At 45.9% G+C, this 20,273-nt stretch overlaps 1 protein-coding gene across 1 annotated transcript in view; it reads right to left on the reverse strand.

The window, feature by feature from the left end:
* SLC9A3 (solute carrier family 9 member A3) overlaps positions 1-20,273 on the reverse strand; it is a 77,428-nt gene that overhangs the window by 33,344 nt on the left and 23,811 nt on the right. The window contains exons 2-4 of the mRNA XM_048511875.1: positions 13,372-13,674; positions 5,726-5,886; positions 2,784-2,862 (exon numbers count right to left, since the gene is read on the reverse strand). Coding sequence (XP_048367832.1) covers positions 2,784-2,862; positions 5,726-5,886; positions 13,372-13,674 — 543 coding nt within the window. The remainder of the gene's footprint in view (positions 1-2,783; positions 2,863-5,725; positions 5,887-13,371; positions 13,675-20,273) is intronic.

Below are 20,273 nucleotides of genomic sequence, written 5' to 3' on the forward strand. Positions count from 1 at the left end.
CCAGCTGGGTGACCTTGGGCTAGTCACAGCTTCTCGGAGCTCTACCTCACAGGGTGTTTGTTGTGAGGGAGGAAGGGCAAGGAGATTGTCAGCCCCTTTGAGTCTCCTGCAGGAGAGAAAGGGGGGGGATATAAATCCAAACTCTTCTTCTTCTTCTTCTATAAGGAGTTCTAAATGGCTTACAAACGTCTTTCCTTCCTCTCCCCATAACAGACACCTTGGTGGATTCTGCACAGCATATGTATAATGGACTGCAGGTATTATAAAGGAACCTGTTTTCCTTTTTCCCATTCACACGTGTGCCCTTCACCCGTTCAGGCAGCAAATGGAGCCCATGGTAACAATCGGGGTTGCTTTTGCACCTTTGCACTTAGGCACATCTCTCTCTCTTTTTTAATTTCCTGCAACAGATGTGTAGCTGCCCAGGCACACAGATGTGAACCCCCGCAGCCATGCCAATTGTCCCGCAATACTATCAGCTGCACCTGCATCGCTGCGCAGGTGCAATCCACAATAGAAAAAGGGACCTCCCTGCAATGGCTGGGCAGGAATGAAGATGTTGCTGCAGATTGGTCATATTTGCTGCCGCGGGGGGTGGGGGTGGGGATGTGTTTGGGGGACTTTGTGCACTGTCAGGCGCTCAGAGAATCTGCTCACAACCTTCACAGAATGGCAGGCAGGTGTGGAACTAAAAGTGAACAGGTGGAATGGAGGGAAATAAAGCAGCTCCTGCAGTGGCATAGGAGGTTCAGAGCTCATGTATCTAATCTGGAGGAACCGGGTTTGATTCCCCGCTCTGCCGCCTGAGCTGTGGAGGCTTATCTGGGGAATTCAGATTAGCCTGTGCACTCCCACACACGCCAGCTGGGTGACCTCGGGCTAGTCACAGCTTCTCGGAGCTCTCTCAGCCCCACCTACCTCGCAGGGTGTTTGTTGTGAGGGGGGAAGGGCAAGGAGATTGTGAGCCCCTTTGAGTCTCCTGCAGGAGAGAAAGGGGGATATAAATCCAAACTCTTCTTCTTCTTCTTCTATTGTGTTTGCCTCTAATCTGGGATTGTGCAAAGGATTGCTCGTTTCACAATCTTTGAAAAAAATCCTGGATTAAGGGGAATAAAACGGGTTAAACTCATTTTGGGAATGGGACTGTGTGGAGTGTGTGTCCCCCCCCCCCCAACCAGTTTATATCATGTCCTACACCCGTTATATTTAGCCTGTGTGGAATCCACCCTTGTGAGGTCGGTGGGGTTGAGAGATCTCAGAGAACTGTGACTAACCCAGAAGGCTTCTTGTGGAGGTGCTGGGAACCAAATCTAAGTTCTCCAGATTAGAGTCCACTGCTCTTAACCACGACACCACGCTGACTTCCCCACTACTCCTGTTTTTCCTGACTCTTCTTCTAGACCATAGGTGTCAAATTCGCGCCCCTCCAGATGTTATGGACTACAGTTCCCATCATCCCCTGCCAGCATCATGATGGCGGGGGGTGATGGGAATTGTAGTCCATAACATCTGGAGGGCCGCAAGTTTGACACCTGTGTTCTAGACCCCCCCCTTTTTTTTGCAGTGGAATCAGCCTGCAACTCCAGGTGGGAGTGAACTGCAGAGCCCAGGTGGGAGCAGGGGAAAGAGGTTAAGCACCTCTCGGCCCACTTGTATTTTCCCCTCTTTGCAGAAGAGAAGTCACAGCTGGGCATTTGCATATATCAGTCAGTTGGGAACATTTTGTTCGAGCTTCAGCAAGCCAGGTTAGGTATCCATCTCAGATTAATTAAGCACGAGTGGGTGCATGCAAGTCCCATATTGGGAAGAGTGGAGGGAATATCATTACATTTCACACAGCTGCATTTGGAAGTTTGCTACCCAATGGCATGCCTCTGAAATGGGAGAACTAACAAGGATAGGAAGAGGAGGAGCAGGACAGTTTGTGGAGATGGGATATCACAGGGGTGGCGAACCTACGGCACGCGTGCCAGAGGTGGCACTCAGAGCCTTCTCTGTGGGCACACGCGCACAGAGTTCATCATGTGGGGGGAGCGGAAAATCATCCCCCCCCACACACAAACCTAGGCTGGCCTTGCTTCTGAGTAAACCCTCCTAGGGTCATGATTCACCCGTTCAAAGCATTGCACAGTTGCTTCACCAAGCTTACTCCTGAGTAACGTGCACCTCAGAGCAAACAGTTTTTTTCTAAACTAAAACCTCAGTATTCAGGTTAAATTGCCATGTTGGCACATCGCGATAAATAAGTGGGTTTTGGGTTGCAATTTGGGCACTCGGTCTCGAAAAGGTTCGCCATCACTGGGATATTATTAACCCCATTACGACTGGGAAAGGTGATGGCAAACCACCCTATCTAGTAAAGGCTGTGATGTGTTGCTACCCCATGGGTCAGTAATGACCTGGTGGGACTATATTTACCTTTTTAAAATTTATTAAATTTGATACACTGGCCACCCCCGAAGGGCTCTAGCCGGTGTACAGAGAATAAAATATCGTTAAAACCATATAAATACAATATTATAGTTAAAACCAAAAATAATTTACACAAGACTACACCAAAAAGAACCAAACAACAAATGGTGACTTAGAAAAAACCTTCTATGCCCCTGGGACACCCGGGGACTGGACACAATACAAGAAGCAACCAGCCATGATGGTACACAGGGAATGGCGGGGGACGGCACGTCAGCAACCAGCCTCCCAAAAGGCCCAGTGGAACAACTCCATTATGAAAATCCTGCATGTATTTCTCCAAAAGGGAATGAGCTTTAAAAGACACTCACCTATGCCTTTGACACAGTCCACACCTGTCACTTTGTCAGCTCCGATGGCGACAAAGGAATCAAAGACGTTATAGAGCACCTGCACAAAAAGAAAAGGTGACTGAATGAAGGATGGGGAGAGAGCCTTCTGCGGAACCACACCACACTCCAACACATTACGACTAACTGAACCTATCCCATCTATCTATCTATCCATCTATCTATCTATCTATCCATCCATCCATCATCCTTCTATCTATCCTCCATCTATCCTCCATCTATCCTCCATCCATCCATCCATCCATCCATCCATCCATCCATCCATCCATCCATCCATCCATCCATCCATCATCCATCCATCCATCTATCATCCATCTATCATCCATCCATCCATCCATCCATCCATCATCCATCCATCCATCCATCCATCCATCCATCCATCCATCCATCCATCCATCCATCCATCCATCCATCCATCCATCCATCCATCCATCCATCCATCCATCCATCCATCCAAATCCGTCAAATCCATCCATCCGTCAAATCGCGACCATCCATCCATCCATCCATCCATCCATCCATCCATCCATCAAATCCATCCATCCATCCATCCGTTTGATTTCCCAAGGCAGCTTATTGTGGCTATCGCCTTTCTTCTATGGAATTCGAGGCTGCCTACCATGTTGGTAAAGCACATAAAATCAAGTACACTAAAAATATTTTTTTAAAAAACAGAATTTAAAAACACAATTTGGGACTGCTATACTCTGTCTAAGCAAAAGATAGAAATGCAATTGTTTGCAGTATGGCAGAAATGACAGCCACACCTTTTCACCGTTTAAAGACGTCCCCGATTCTCTGGTTGCGTTTTAGAAGCTATTTTAAGTCGTGGGCGCAATGATCACAGTCCTAGTGCCTGCCCAGTTCTCCCCCACCCCCACCCCCATCCCAATTCTCCAGTTGCATTTTAGAAGCTATTTTAAACCATGGGTGCAATGATCACAAAAGGCAGGTTCCGCTATTAGCCTTCAGTTGCACAAGAAAATGCTATTTTAACAAAGTGCCATGCTTATTAGTACACAGAATAAAGGTTTTGACATAAGCAGTGCTTAAAATAGCTTCTAAAATGTAACCAGAGAATTGGGGCAGAACTGGGCAAGCACTAGGACCGCAGCAGAACCTTCCACTGTAAAGGAGGTCCAGGAAGTGCCTGTGGCTAAATTCAGCATGGAGGTTCTTTCTTTCTATGAGACAGGGTATAGTAAACTTAAGCAAATGTGGTCTTCAATGAAACTATTTTCATCTGCCTCCTAAAGAGTGAAAGTGAGGGAGCCAGGCGCATCTCTCTTGGGAGGCTGTTCCATAATTCTGGGGCTGCCACTGAAAAGGCCCTCTCTTGTCTGCTTACCAAACAAGATTTTCGGATTGGTAGCACAGAAAAGCTTGTTTGTGATTTCAATTCTCAGGGAGGAATATATAGGATAAGATAACCTGGTCCAAACCATTCGGGACTTCAAATGATCTGTTTGCTGCCATTTAGTATTTGCGAACATTCCCCCAACTAAAGCAAGACCGTTCACCCAGAATCTGGATGCTATTTGCTGTTTGCTACAGATCTTCCAATATTTCAGAAATGAAAATGGGGACACAATTATCAGCAGCACAGTAGTCTTTAGATGCCACAAGCAAAGAATTACACTTCACATTTATATATTTCAAATGTTTCAAAAACGTTCACTCAGTAAAATGCAGACCTCCAAGTCAGGACAGTACCACTATGCTCATATTGCAGAAATCTGCAACAGTAAAACAGTAATCTCTTTAATTGCTTACATTGGGATAATGTCCACATTTATCTAGAAGTTAGCCCCACTTAGCTCAGTGGCTCACATTTTTGAGTAACCAGGCACAAAATCAGGCAGCATGGATGAAATCCTACTAATATTTACCTGATGTAATCAGAGCCGTACCGGGAGTAAATGGCGCCCCCTCACTGCTGCTGGGTGCCCTCAACCCTGCCCATGTTGATGACATGTGGAAGGGGTCAAGGGTTCGAAGATGACGAGGCAGCAGGACTTCCTGCTGCCTTGTTGTCTCCAAGCACCCTCAATCCCTGGTTACTCAAAATGTGTGCCGCACTGAGCTGCCAAAATGAGCCTGCTTACCCAGTAGTTCTCGACCCTGCTCCATGTGTCATCTATTGACATGGGCTGAGGGGTTGAGGGCATAGGTCTTCCCCGCCCCCTGCCCCCCCACTGCTGGCTTCCTGATTACGTGGGGGGCCGATTTTGCGCCCCCCACATGACCAGAAGAGTGGTGCCTGGAGACAAGGGGTACCCTTTGTCCCTAGGCAAATTAGATAGAACTTCAGGAGTAAGCATGCATAATATAACACCATAATATAGCACCACCTAGATCAGTGATGGCGAACCTTTTTAAGACCGAGTGCCCAAATTGCAACCCAAACCCAAGTTATTTATCACAAAGCGCCAACCCGGCAATTTAACCTGAATGCTGAGGTTTTAGTTTAGAAAAAATCAGTTGGCTCCCTCTTCCTTCGCCCCACCCACTCGAGCAGGGGCCAGCCTGCTCTAGCCTCCAGCAAGTCCCGCGTGCACCGCTCTGTGCATCTCTAGCATCTCTGCCTCCTCTGCATCCCCCACCTCGGGCAGCAGCCACCCAGAGCACAGGCACCAGGTCTGCCAGCCGAGTCATCCCTGCTCACCGCAATGCGTGCATGTCATGCTCAGTGACCCAGGCCAGCCTAGATGTGTGTGTGTGTGTGGGGGGGGGGTGATTTTCTGCTCCCCACATGATGAACTCTGTGTTTGTGTGCCCACAGAGAGGGCTCCGAGTGCCACCTCTGGCACCCATGCCATAGGTTCGCCATCACTGACCTAGATTATCCAATGTTCTTATGGCTTACCAAGATTCCCAATAACTTACTATCAAAATCTCCTTACCACAGTCACGGCGTCATTGAGGAGCGATTCTCCAAAAACAATGATGAAGAGGACGTCGTTGACGTGGACTTCCTCAAAGACTGCTAGGACAGCGACGGGATCCACTGCAGCAATCAGGCTGCCAAACAAGAGGAAATCCAGCAGTCCGCTGTTCAGATGGCCTACAAGAACAAAAAGAGTATCTTGTAAAACCTCATCCCTTCTTCAGATAAATGGGACTCACTCATAACAGGCCAATATTGCTCCCAACGTTCTCTGTTTTGAATCGTCGAAACAAAGGAAGAGGTTAAGTTGAAAACAACTCCGGCAATTCTGCCATGATGCAGATCCTTAGTTGTTTTGTTCTTGTGCTATTGCAGGGGTCTCCAACCATTGCACCACAAGGTGGTGGTGCAACTACACAAAGGCTTCCATGGGAGGCAGAACACACCAGAAAATGGCTACTGCCAGAGATGGACTCACACACATAAAGAAAGTTCAAGTTCAGGGGAGAAGAGGGGTAATTTATAAACATGCAACTACTTTGATTAGTGCATGGATGGGAGACAGATGGCAAACCACATCTGAATATCTCGCCTTGAAAACCCCATGAGGCAACACCACAAGTTGGTTGCCACTTACGTTAGCAGCCGTTTCCACTACCAATGAGGAAACAGATTGAAATGCAAAAGGATTTCATAGGTAGAACAGAAATATTATCTTGTCATTAGACAAGATGTTATTTTCAGTAGAGAAAAGGCTTTGGAAATAAGACAGATTTTAGTTTCTCGTCGGCTCGTCGTTGTCTGGAACACAAATTTGCAATTTCTTCAAAATCTGTTTTAAACGGAGAGGAACACAAGCAGCAGGACATATGACTATTTCCTGAAAAGGGCATGGATGGGAGGAAGGAGCCTAAGTGGAATAAATAGCTCAATATCATCCACATCTAGAACTTTAAACAATTACTCCGGGGTCAGATTTAGAAATGACAATTTCTACGGTCTTCCCCTTGGCGATAAGTTTGAACAGGCACAAATCACCCATCAACAGAAGGGAGTCACAGAATAATCTGAAGATGCACTGACTTGAATGGACCATTTATCTTTTTTATAGGTTACTAATTATGTTCCCTCAAGATAATCTGCGAGACTTGAAGAAGGGAGCGAGCTAATATTTATGGGAAGGCAGTCCTTGTAGCGTTCTGTCCTGCTGCAAGAGATTTGCAGCCACCTGCTAAAGTCACAGACCGAAGCGGGGCCAAGTCTTCCTAAACCTGATTCTTTTTTTGGTTTGGTTTTGTCTGTCCTCCCCAACCACACGTGACAATTTAGCAAACCATCCAGCAAGTTCTCCTCACCATAGCTATCATATTTATTTTCAGAGTGTACAGCCAGGGAATTAAAAATGGGTCACAAACCTATTCCATTCCTGAATCACACACAGGCTCACAAAGTAAAGTAAAAATAGAAGCCCCAGGTTTCTAACAGTATGATAGGGCCATAATGAAGAGGGGAGCTAGCCTTTTCTTTTTTGAGGTACTGGTGGCCCTCAAAATGGGGAAATGAATGGATGTGAGAATATCACCTTGAATGTTTATCCCAAGTACGGCTGACAAATTTAAAGTACGATCTGAAGAAGAGTGAATCGAAAAACGGCTAAAATAGCGCAATCCGTTCATTTTGTTAATTGGATTTGGCTCAGACCGGTCAGCGTGTCGACCAGACATTCCACAGGTCAGTTTGACGGAATACAGGGCATGCAGCATACTGAAGCCTGTTGGTAGTCTTTGAGAACAAGATTTGGTCCCGTCCTAAATCATGAACGTGGACTGAAACTATAAGGGGACATTCTGAAGACGACAACCCAAAGCTGCAATTGTCATTTATGTGCTATATCGTATGGAATTGTATAGGAGTGTTTTGCACAGTTTTGTTTTTGCACCTTATTTCACTGTATGCACTTTAGTGTTGTGTGTTCCTTACAATAAATGCAGCACGTTTTGTTTTTGGAGTACTGGTGTGGTTCTCATGGGGCAGCTGCAAAAGGCCAGGAACCAGCAAATGGGGAAGGGGAAAACTTGTTTCCCCTAAGAAATGGCCACTATCAGGACAGGTGGAATGAGCCCCCGCTGTTCCTTCATGCTGGCTGCCATTCACTACCAAGGGCAATATTAAGCACTTAGGGCAGTGGTGGCGAACCTATGGCACTCCAGATGTTCATGGACTACAATTCCCATCAGCCCCTGCCAGCATGGCCAACTGGCCATGCTGGCAGGGGCTGATGGGGATTGTAGTCCATGAACATCTGGAGTGCCATAGGTTCGCCACCACGGACTTAGGGATACCCCATGATGGAAGAGATATTTGATCCAGACCCTCGGCGGTCCGGGAGTCTCCATCAAGGAGGGTCCCAGAAGTGTTTAAGGTTCCCCCAGTTTCCTGTAATACACATTGTCTCCTTGTCCTCAGTCCTCCATCTATGTGTGTGGAGGACAATTTGTCATCACCTATTGATCAGCACCTGGGAAGTCAATCATCCTCTAGCACAGGGGTCCTTATGCCTTTTGAGCTTGCAGACACTTATGAACTTTGACACTAGTGTTAAGGGTAGCTGCAAAATGGCTGCTGCAGGAGAAGAAGAGTTTGGATTTATATCTCCCCTTTCTCTTCTGTAAGGAGACTCAAAGGGGCTTACAATCTCCTTTCCCTTCCACCCCCCCACAACAAAAACCCTGTGAGGCGGAGCTAACACCATAATATCAGCTATGAGGTTATGTATAACTGTAGAAGGCTGTGCTTAACAGGATGCCTTTTCAAATTAATGTGCTGTTTTAAAAGTATTTTCTTGCTTACACAAAGCTTACTTTCAATCATGACCGCTGTTTTAATGAAATTTAGCATGTTTTACTGTTGGAGTTTTTATGGGCTGCTGTTGTTTTGTTTGTATGGTTTGCCCCTAATTTGTTTGTATTAATTTTGTTGTACACCACCCGGAGCCCCTCGGGGATAGGGCGGTATAAAAATCGAAATGATAGATAGATAGATAGATGATAGATAGATAGATAGATAGATAGATAGATAGATAGATAGATAGATAGATAGATAGATAGATAGATAGATAGATAGATAGATAGATAGATAGATAGACAGATAGACAGATAGACAGATAGACAGATAGACAGATAGTTCTGCTAAAGCAGTTTTTTTAAAAATTATACAATCAACCAACATGCTGGATAGAGAAAAGCCCTGTGCATGTATGAGGAACAGTTGTGGGGAGCCAGATGCGGTTGCTAGATTCCTCCTGGCCACTGGTGGGAGATGTGGGGTAAGGCTTCCAGATCCATGATGGATTTGGGAATGGAGCACTCAGTGGGACACAGTGTCATAGAGTCCCTCCTCCAAAGCAGCCATTTTCTTTAGGAAAACTGATTGCTGTAGTCTGGAAATGAGCTGCCGTTCTGGGGGACTTCTAGGCCCCCACCCACAGGCCGAATCCATCCCTCTCTGTGCCAACTGCATACAGTGCTGACAAACACGATATTCTTTACAGCAATAATCAATAATATTCTCTCTTGTTCTTTCTTACAGGCAATATCGGGTCTTTCCCCACTTACCTTAAGCCCCGCGCTACTCTCCTCAAGTAGCGTGGGGTCCCCCGGCACTCCTCACGACAGGGGTGGTGACAGCTAGGTCAGTCGCTTGACGCTGTCAGCTGTCGCCCCCCCTCAGCACGTCGGGTAATCCCTGGCTCTTGTAATGATGGCTCTTTTGATGACCCGGCGCCAGAGCCCAGGTAGCTGCCAGGAGATACTGCAGCTGAGAACGGCGTCGCGACATAGTAGGGATGCGTGTGAGTGAAACGCCCATCTAAAGGCCAAATATTACAGAAGACTGAGCAATGTTTTCAATAAACCAAAAAATAAAGTTATAATATTCTATAATATCATAGTTATTAACTGTCTTTCCATTTATTCTGTAGGGGAGCATTTGGACTGTCACCTAAAAGAGCACTAGAGAAGGGCCAGTACGCCCTGCTCTTTTGAATGAGTGTTAACTTGTAAATTCTTTTGCCTGGATTCTTAATACAAATTATGGTATTTATGTGGACATGTACTAAAAGATTCACATTTATTTTTGTAGATGTACAAAGCAGAGAAGCTCTGGGAAATATTTGGAGCATTAAACATTAAGTGTTTGTGCATACTCTTTGTAATAATTTTCAAACATTTTTCTTTGTAAAATGAGGAGTCTGTTTTCTTAAATATTTCTTTTTAGAGTTCATAGGTCTTGAGATTGAAAAAGGTTGCCCGAAATAATAATCTATCCAGAAATTATATCACCCATTTTATTTTTATTGAAGTGTTCTTTATATTATATCATGTAGTACAACAGAGATTATACATGTTAATTTACAGTTGTTTGAAGAGATCCCCTGAGTTTGTAAGAGACATATAATAAGAATTTTTGGTTTATAAAGAGAACTCCGTATGAGACTATTAGAACTTTATGTTCTGCTTTATTGAAAACATTACTGAGTCTTCTGTAAATGTTACCGAGTCTTCTGTCTTTAGGTATCACTTGTAAGAAACAACGAGAAAATATTATTAGTTACTGCTGTAAAGACTATCTAGTTTGTCAGACCCTGGTTCAGAGAGGGATTGATTCAGCGTTTAGGTACACCTACCCTAAGGTGACCAGATGGTCACCTTTGTGGTGCCAGAGACCTGGATCGGGGTAGACGGCTGCGCGCTGCCTTCTGGGGCTGCATGGCCGTGTTCTAGTAGCATTTTCTCCTGACGTTTTGCCTGCATCTGTGTCTGGCATCTTCAGAGGATCCCAGGGTGGGGAACCAATCAGTAAGTGTTTGGGTAGAACTTGCTATGCAAAGGTGTGGCTGAGTGCATTGTATTGCGGGTGCGGTTATCAGTCCATTTTTTAAGTACTGGGACATGGACAATATATTTTTCCCTTCTAAACTTTCCCTTCTCACTAGACCTAGTGTGGAACAGACTTTTCTGTGTGATACACCTCTGAAGATGCCAGCCACAGATGCAGTCGAAACGTTAGGAACAAGATCTACCAGACCACGACCACACAGCCCGGAAAACCCTCCACAACCAGCTTAATCAATGGTTTAAATACTGGAGCATTCGAGGCCACAAAAACCCTAGGTGGGGATGTTGCTTTGCCCCTTCCCCTAATACACTTTAATTGTCAAAATGGGCTGCGTGACTGAGGTTTGCTTCACATCAGCCAAGCTTGTTCTTGAGAAAGGAATGCTCTTCAAGACAATAATTCCATGTGCTCATTCGCTTACCCCCAACAATTGATTTAAAGGCAAAAAAAAAAATTCTGATTCAGAATTGAGGGAGTTTCCTGGCAGAGAATGTCCTGAGTGGGCACAAAAGAATGCAAAAGCAATCCTTCACAGTTAATTTCACAACAATGCCCCTTGTAAACTAACCCCGAACACAAACATTAGGCTTGAATATCCTAAATGCTACCCATATGCCCACTGAGCTTTACTGTAACTTCAGAAGAAAGGGTGAACCTAAGCAGGCTTTGAAATTTATGCAACAGGAGCTTGACAGGCAACCTGAGAATTCCATTCTTTTAAATGCAAAGATCATTGTTTTCTCAGAAGATGCTACTTCACTGGACAGATGTGTAACCATAACACATCTGGATAGGTTAACCATAATACTTTCAGGGTAACAAGGTCAGTAGCATGCCACATGCAAGACACTTGGCTCATTCTACCACCAGTCACATAAAATGTTCATTAAAAACTACTTCCTTTAAAAAAAACATTAGTTTGCTTATGTCTTAATTCCTGACAAGAAAAAAAATCTGAGCTCCAGTGCCGGTCTACTGCATTTGTTTGATTAAAAAAAAATAGCAAAACCCATTTGTAATAATTTGCTTTAAAAGAAAAATGAACAGAAATCAAATGGGATTTATTTCCCTGGTGCCTGACTGTCTGGTTTAGAACGCCAACATAGAGGCCAGATTCCAAGAAAGAGGAAGGAACCCCTGAGAGATGCAACGGAAAGCTAAAGTCAACACCTTCCCTAGTGGTTAATTAGTTAACTAATCTGTATGCGACTAATCCGAGTGAGTATACGTTACTGGCTGTATCAATACACAGTGAATTTGCCTACGTGCACAAATAGCATTGTATAGTGGTTAAGGTGTCAGACTAGGATCTGGGAAACCCAGGTTTGAATCCCCACTCTTCCATGGAAATCTGGGGGTGACCTTGGGCCAGGCTAGTCCCACTCTTGGCCTCAGCCGTGGAAAGTGTTTGGATGGGAGACCTTCAAAGAATACCAGGGGTGTGATCCTGAGGAAGGCAGATTCCAGGTGGGAGCTACAGATCCCCTAGAACACAGGTGTCAAACTCGTGGCCCTCCAGATGTTACGGACTACAGTTCCCATCATCCCCTGCCAGTATGATGCTGGCAGGGGATGATGGGAATTGTAGTCCATAACATCTGGAGGGGCGCGAGTTTGACACCTATGCCCTAGAATCATATCCAGACTACAGAGACCACTTCCCCTAGAGAAAGCAGATGCTGTGGAGGGTGAACTCCATGGCATGGAACCTCTCTGTGCTCCCTGTCCTCCCATGGGTCCACTCCATATCTCCAGGAGTTTCCCAACCTGGATCTGGCAACCCTAAGTGACATGGAGGCAGGCAATGGCAACGGCAACCTAAACATATTTTGCCTTGAAAACTCTACGGCATAAGCCACCTGTGACTTGACTGCAAGAAAAAAGACAAATAATGATTTTGCTTTTTATGATGAGCATACACCGTGTTTCCCCGAAAATAAGACAGTGTCTTATATTAATTTTTGCTCCCAAAGATGCACTATGTCTTGTTTTCAGGGGATGTCTTATTTTTCCTGTGTTCTGTTCACCGGGCATGCTTCCAAACAAAAACTTTGCTACGTCTTACTTTCGGGGGATGCCTTATATTTCGCACTTCAGCAAAACCTCTGCTACGTCTTATTTTCTGGGGATGTCTTATATTCGGGGAAACAGGGTATGTTGCAATTATTTTCACCAGACACAGGGTATGTCTTATGCATACAATGCACAAGGAACAGGGACTTGCATCTGCTTCTGATTCAGGATCAAAGTGCAAAACTGAGAAACTTTTAGGTCTCCCAAATGCCACACACACACACACACCCCACCACCACCTCCAACAACAACAACAACAACCTTTACTGAGCAGCACTTGGAATTAAACATCATAGCAGGATCTTGCCTATGGGGATGGGCACTGCAGGATTTTTAGGAGGAAACAGGCTACTAAAAGCAGTGGCGTAGGAGGTTAAGAGCTCGTGTATCTCATCTGGAGAGGAACCGGGTTTGATTCCCCGCTCTGCCCGCCACAGAGCTGTGGAGGCTTATCTGGGGAATTCAGATTAGCCTGGGCACTCCCACACACGCCAGCTGGGTGACCTTGGGCTAGTCACAGCTTCTCGGAGCTCTCTCAGCCCCACCTGCCTCACAGGGTGTTTGTTGTGAGGGGGGAAGGGCAAGGAGATTGTAAGCCCCTTTGAGTCTCCTGCAGGAGAGAAAGGGGGGATATAAATCCAAACTCTTCTTCTTCTTCTTCTAAAATAGAATTATTAGTTTGAGTGGCTTTACCCATTATTCCACTGAGGTAGACCCCATAAAGTGACAGGCCCGTCGTAGCAGCGTTCCAGATGGTCCCAACCACAGCATAGAGAAGAATGGTGCCCAGGTTGCTAAAGAACAGTCGGTTTGGCATGAAGTATCCAGCATCTAAGACGATGGGAGGTAGCAGGTAGAAGAAGAAAACAGTTGGCGTCATGGTAAAGGAAGCACTGTGGTCGGCTGCGTACACAACACCGCCCAGGCAGATGCCGAGGAAGATGAGAAGAGCGCTCTCCGGAACCACGCTGGTAACTTTGTGGGACAGGTGGAAAACTGCCAAAAAAGAAAAGAAAAGAAAAAGAGGTTTCTGAGTTATACAGCAAAAATCAATAAAACAATGTTGTAAAACAGGAGTCCCCAACACTTTTGCAGGCAAGTTCCGTATTGAGATACTGTGGGGTGGGCGCAGCCATAAAATGGCTGCGGCACCTTACCTGCAGTCACATAGTGAAGACCATTGTGTTGTGGTGGCAGCTGCCGCTAAAGTAACATTTTTAAAAATCTGCATAGCCAGTGGGGCCAACTAGGCTTGCTGGGAACAAGCTGCACTTGGATCTCCCACTCTCAAAAAACACTTGGTGGGGCTGCAGAAAAGGGGTCCTCAGGAGTTATGTAATGCATGAGTACCACATTAGACAGGGGTGGGCAATTATTTTTTCCATGGGGCCGCATAAGAAACAGAAAATATTGTGGAGGGCCGGGCCAAAAGGCTGAACTCAATTCTGCATAATAGGGGCTGAGAAGTGACAGACGGGTGCACAGATCAACTTGGAATCAGTGGCAAATAACAGTTCTGCGCCTAGCGTATTTGGCACAAAGAATCACCGGAGGCTTAACCTACCTGCATAGTTGTCCACCCGTGACAATCAAGCAGAAGTGGGGAGACTGAAGTCCCTTGACCTACTCTTTTTTTTTTTTCATCGACTGGCTGGCTTTTGAAGAAGCCCCTTAAGGTAACCCGGCTTCTCTTGAGGGGCTTTCAAAGATGCTCGCTTCAACAAGGAGCAGGGGGGACGAGGCGCTTTGAAAAGTCCTGCAGAAGAAAGCAGCCAAGGCAACCCGGCTTCAGGAGGAAAAGCACCAGGGGAGGCAGCCCCTTTAGAAGCCACTCTTGCTTGGCGTGGCCTTTCTCAGGAGGTCTTCCTTTCGAGTGCCCAGTGGCAAAGGTGAGGGGGGGAAGGGGAGGGTTAAAAGCGTGAGCAGCAGCGGTTCTAAACAGGTCCTCTTAGGCCCAGGGCCAGAGTCTGTCATAAGTGGGCCAGTCAGGGTGTCTGTGGCGGGCGGATGTGAGCCCCGAGGCCATATAATGCCCAGAGTCTGACATTAGAGATGCTGAAGTAAAAATCACGATTTTGGCTGGGATTGCATAAGCGGTGTCAAATGCATGCTGGCAATCCCGACTCAAAAAGCTGAGAACTGGAAAAAAAGCAAACCTTCCCAACAGACTCTATGCGGGGTGGCTTAAACCCTCACGGCGAAACCAGATGTTCATGGACTACAATTCCCATCAGCCCCTGTCAGCATGGCCAATTGACCTCATTCACCTGGATGAGCAAATCGGCCTCAATTCACCCGGAAGAGCAAATTCAAGTGGGATAGCTGATTAGCAGGGAACGTGATTTGGCAAGACGCACTTTCTTGTTCGATTACCACTGAAAGGTCTGGTAGCCATTTACTTTCCTGGACCTACAACAGCGTAGATGATTTAAGAGAAGGGTGTGCCCAGTTCTGCTGTCCTCCACAGAGATAACGGGCTACAAGGACTCTTTTCCAAAGCTGGCACCTTCAGTGCCCAGAGACCACTCACTATTTTCCTTCCCAGTTGGGCTAGCAGAACAGAGAGAAACAGCAGCAATTTAATGCCCACTAAAGGGAATGTGTGAACTGAGACATTTTACTACGGAAGCAGTCTATGACTGGGGTGCTGTGTGGTTTCCGGGCTGTCTGGCCGTGTTCTAGCAGCATTCTCTCCTGACGTTTCGCCTGCATCTGTGGCTGGCATCTTCAGAGGATCTGATGGTAGGAATGGAAAGCAAGTGGAGTATATATACTGTGAGGTGAAAAGGTGAGGCTATCTGAATAGAGTAGCCTGGCATGTGAGTCACAGAGAAGTCTGTAGCATGGGAGTAACAATGAAGCTAGCAAGGTCAATAGTTGAATGGATCTGAATAGAAGTATCCTGGTCTTTGTTCCCTTTGAGTGCTATAGTCTATAGTTGATCAGTGTTTGTCACTGTCTTGATCAGTTCCAGTCCTACCATCAGATCCTCTGAAGATGCCAGCCACAGATGAAGGCGAGAAGCGATCAGGGGAGAGAAGTGCTGCTAGAACCGCGAGCCAGACAGCCCGGAAACCACACAACACCCCAGTGATTCCGGCCGTGAAAGCCTTCGACAATACAGTCTATGACCATTTGAAAAAGGGCAGATGTCATCCAAAGAAGCGGAAAAGAATGGCGCCCCAATGTCCTATGTCCATTTGGAGCAGAGAACAGATTAGGGGAGGTAGAGTGGCTGTGTGTGTGAGAGGATTACATGTTTGGCTGTTCCCCCTCCGAAAAACCTCCCTGCAAACTAGTATCTCAGTAAGGAAAATACTCGGCTAGTGGTAGAAAGTTGCTGTCAAGTTACAACAGACTTACACCAATCCAGCCATGGGGTCTTCAAGGCAAGAGATGCTCGGAGGTGGTTTTGCCTGCCTCCCAGTGGCGTAGCGCCAACCGGGAGGGGTGTGGTGTCTTAATGGCAGCCCAGGCATGTCAGGGGTGGGCGATTAGCTGCGGAAGCCCGAGGCACAGGGTGCACGCGTGCCCCAGGCACAGTCCCCCCTGGCTCCACCCCTGCTGCCCCCTCATAACAATCCTGGACTTATTCAGTGGTCTCCCCTAGAAGTACTAACCAAGCCTGGCCCTGCTTAGCTTCCAAGCTCTGACCAGATCTGGTTAGTCTGGTTATCCAAATCAGGGCAGGAACGTGCGTACCATGTTTTATGATGTTGTCCACTGAAGCATTTGCAGTGTATAAACAAGGACCAGCTATATAGATCTAATTTCAATGTTCTGCTGTCCTCTGATACATCTGGACATACTTCACTTTCTGAATGAAACAGCGTAGGGCTGCTTTTAACAACCTGATCCACAAATCTGTTCCTCCAGATCTCAGTGGCTTCAATCTGCCTCCTGGAGCAATAAACAGATCCCAATTCAATCCTTTTGCATAACAGGGTCTGGGGAGAGTTGGTATGGCAGCATTTCTTTACCTCTGATAAAATCTATACTCTATTATCAGCTGTTTTGAATCAAGGGGATCAGGTGCTTAGAGATAAATGGGCACCTGAGCATGAGCAAAGTATTTCCGTCCAATCAGCGTTGGTTTCTGTCTACATACGAAATCTGCATTTTCAGGGAACCGCATGTTGGTCTCGTGCTCACCAGTATATCCAGCATTTGTATCTCTTGTTCCTAGCTCATTTCTTGTTCTGTTTTATCCTGACACTCTCAATTCTGGTGGTTCCACCACGGGGTCTTCTAAGCCACTAGTGCAGTGGTGGCGAACCTATGGCATGAGTGCCAGAGGTGGCACTCAGAGCCCTCTCTGTGGGCACGTGCAGAGTCCGTTCCCATACATACACACATGTAGGGCTTGGCCTGGGCGGCTGGAAGCACCGATTATTAGCATTAAACCTAAGACCTAGTTTTGGGGAAAGCAGTGTAGGTAACCCTGTTAAGCTGTTGAACCTCCACAGATTTTCATCTCTGCGAAGAACTAAAAGCTGCTGATCCTTTACCTGGGAGTAAGCTTCGGTTGCTGGCAATGGGGCTTGCTTCACTGAGTAAAACCCTCCTAGGGTCATGATTTTCACCCGTTGGAAGAGTTGCACGAGTTGCTTCAAAGCAAAACCACCCGACTACCACTCTCAAGCTTACTCCTGAGTAATGCACGTAACCATTTTTCCTAAACTAAAACCCTTCAATATTCAAAGGTGAAATTGCCGTTTTGGCACTTTGCGATAAATAAGTGGGTTTTGGGTTGCAGTTTGGGCACTCGGTCTCGAAAAGGTTTGCCATCGCTGCGCTAGTGGGTCCCCCAATCCACTTCTTCGGAGGAGCAAGTGTATACTGTATGCACCTTGAACAAATAAATTTCAGAAGCTCTTGAAATCCCAGACAGCAAGAGAGGATGCTCCCAAAGCTTGTCTGCTATTTTGCCTGCGCATCTATAATTGTTATAGTGCAGAGGAATCATTTTCAGGAACCACACTGTTCAGGTACAAGCCAGTATGAGGTCATGGTTGGTTTATTAGACTAGGATCTAGAGTAGGATCTAAAAGTTTCAGATTGCTACTGTGCCATGAAAATTTGCCAGATGATTTCACACTCAGTCAAACTTTACCTACAGGGTTGTTGTGAGAATAAAACAGAGATCGATGAATGCTTATTTAGGTTGTGTTTTTTTGTGAATACATATAAATAATTATAGTAGAGAAGAGGTGAAGGCATCCTTTCCGGGCGTGAGCCAGCACGGTGCTGTGGTTACGCCGTTATCCTAAGATCATGGTGGTGAACCTTTTGCACTCCAGTTGTTATGGACTACAATTCCCAACAGCCCCTGCCAGCATGGCCAATTGGCCATGCTGGCAGGGGCTGATGGGAATTGTAGTCCATAACATCTGGAGTGCCAAAGATTCGCCACCACTGTCCTAAGATCTGGGAGACTCTGCCTTGGAAGTTTGCTGAGTGACCTTAGGCCTGTCACATAGACTTAACAGCAGCCATTTTCTCCAGAAGAACTGATCTCAATCATCTGGTTAGCACTTGGAATTCTGGGAGATCTCCAGGGCCCACCCAGAAATCCGCAACTCTGCCTTTGGGGCATTTTAAAATGTCTGAGTTCAGATCTGCAGACGCTACGACATCCAGTTTGGACCCTAATTATTGCCATCTGAAGTAGGAAAACAAAAGCTGAAAATAGAAAACACTTCTTTCATAGCAAAAGAAAAAAAATAGTATGTTCCTTGGATAGAAACAGCCTCATCACACTGGGTGTCATTAAACTTGATATTACTGAATACTGCAATAGTGTATTATAATCATACACATTATAGCATACAACTGTGAACAAAATGTCTCATTTAAACAATAAACATTATTTAAAATATGCTGTATATATGTCTGCAGTATACAAAGGAAGTCTAATTACATTAATCGAGTCACCCAACGATTAAAAAGAGAGTTTATTTTTCTACACTTGCAGGGGTCTGCCACCTGCGGCTCTCCAGATGTTCATGAACTACAATCCCCAATTGGTCATGCTGACAGGGGCTGGTAGGAATTGTAGTTCATGAACATCTGGAGAGCTGCAGGTTGCAGACCCCTGCAGTTATCTATATTTGTGCAGCTAATTTGCCAAGGGATTGAAAAACTGAAATAAGTGATCAAATGACTTTCACATTATCTGATCATCGGGGCATAGAACAGAATATGCCTCAAATGCCTCCTCTAATGTAAGAGCTCACAAAGCTCAATCGGGCCCCCATAGAAGTCTCTGTTTTTTACCACTTTCTAAAGTTGTGGCAAATGGATGGAAAATTGCCCAGATTACATACTAAAAACAAAACAAAACTGGGGTGCTGTGTGGTTTCCGGGCTGCATTGCCATGTTCTAGCAGCATTCACGGCCATATAGCCCGGAAACCACACAGCACCCCAGTGATTCCGGCCATGAAAGCCTTCGACAATACATAAAACAAAACTGGTTAGCACTTGGTTTGCCTCATTCTTGCCCAAAGGTTTGTTCTTGGCCACCCGCTTAATGACCACCATATAAGTCATACCACATTGTAATGAGCTACCTGAAACCATGATTGAGGTCACTTTAAAAAGTGGGTCAACAAATTAACTAACTTGCATTACCAATTTAAAAGCTGGCCGCCATTTTGGGATCAGGGAGGTCAACGTTCCTCATTAGGTGGTGGAGGCCACATGGACAATTTACCTCATAAGTCAAATGTCAATGGAATACCTAGGCAGTCATGCAGAAGCCGTTACTTTCAATGAAAGAACGAATGAGAGGAAACCAAACGACCGGCAAGTACCCAAATTCAATATCTCATTAAAAAAACTGAGCTTATTTCATACTTGAGAGGAATGCTGAGTTTAAGTCATGGTGGTATATACTAAAGCAGTGATGGCGAACTTTTCGAGACCGAGTACCCAAAACCCACTTATTTATCGCGAAGTGCCAACACGGCAATTTAACCCGAATGCTGAGGTTTTAGTTTAGAAAAAACGGTGGGCTCAGAGGTGTGCGTTACTCAGGAGTAGGCTTGGTGGTAGTAATTGGCTTTGCTTTGAAGCAACCGTGCACCTCTTCCAACAGGTGAATCACGACCCTAGGAGGGTTTTCTCAGAAGCAAGCTCCATTGCCAGCAACCGAGCTTACTCCCAGGTAAAGGATCATGTTTTAGTTCTTCACATGAAAATCAGTGGGGTTTAACGGCACTTAACAGGGTTACCTACACTGCTTCCCCAAAACTGGGTCTTAGGTTTAATGCTAATAATCGAGCCCAGCAGCCCAGGCCAGCCTAGATATGTGTGTGGGGGTGGGGGGGACTCTGCGCGGGCCCACAGAGAGGGCTCTGAGTGCCACCTCGGGCACCCGTGCCATAGGTTCGCCACCACTGTGCTATGGCCTGACACAGCGAACAGATAACTGAGAAGTAAGCCAAGCTCACTTCTATCATGTAATTGGCCTGTTTGTGAAAACTATATAGGATTGCTAGATTTTTGGCTGCTGTTGTAGAACTACTGGAACACTCAAAGGTAAATGTATAAAACTTTTACCAAGTAGGCAGCTTTCAATTGTTCATGTATAAT

This window comes from Sphaerodactylus townsendi, linkage group LG11, assembly GCF_021028975.2.
Source record: "Sphaerodactylus townsendi isolate TG3544 linkage group LG11, MPM_Stown_v2.3, whole genome shotgun sequence".
NCBI classification, from domain to species: Eukaryota; Metazoa; Chordata; class Lepidosauria; order Squamata; family Sphaerodactylidae; genus Sphaerodactylus; species Sphaerodactylus townsendi.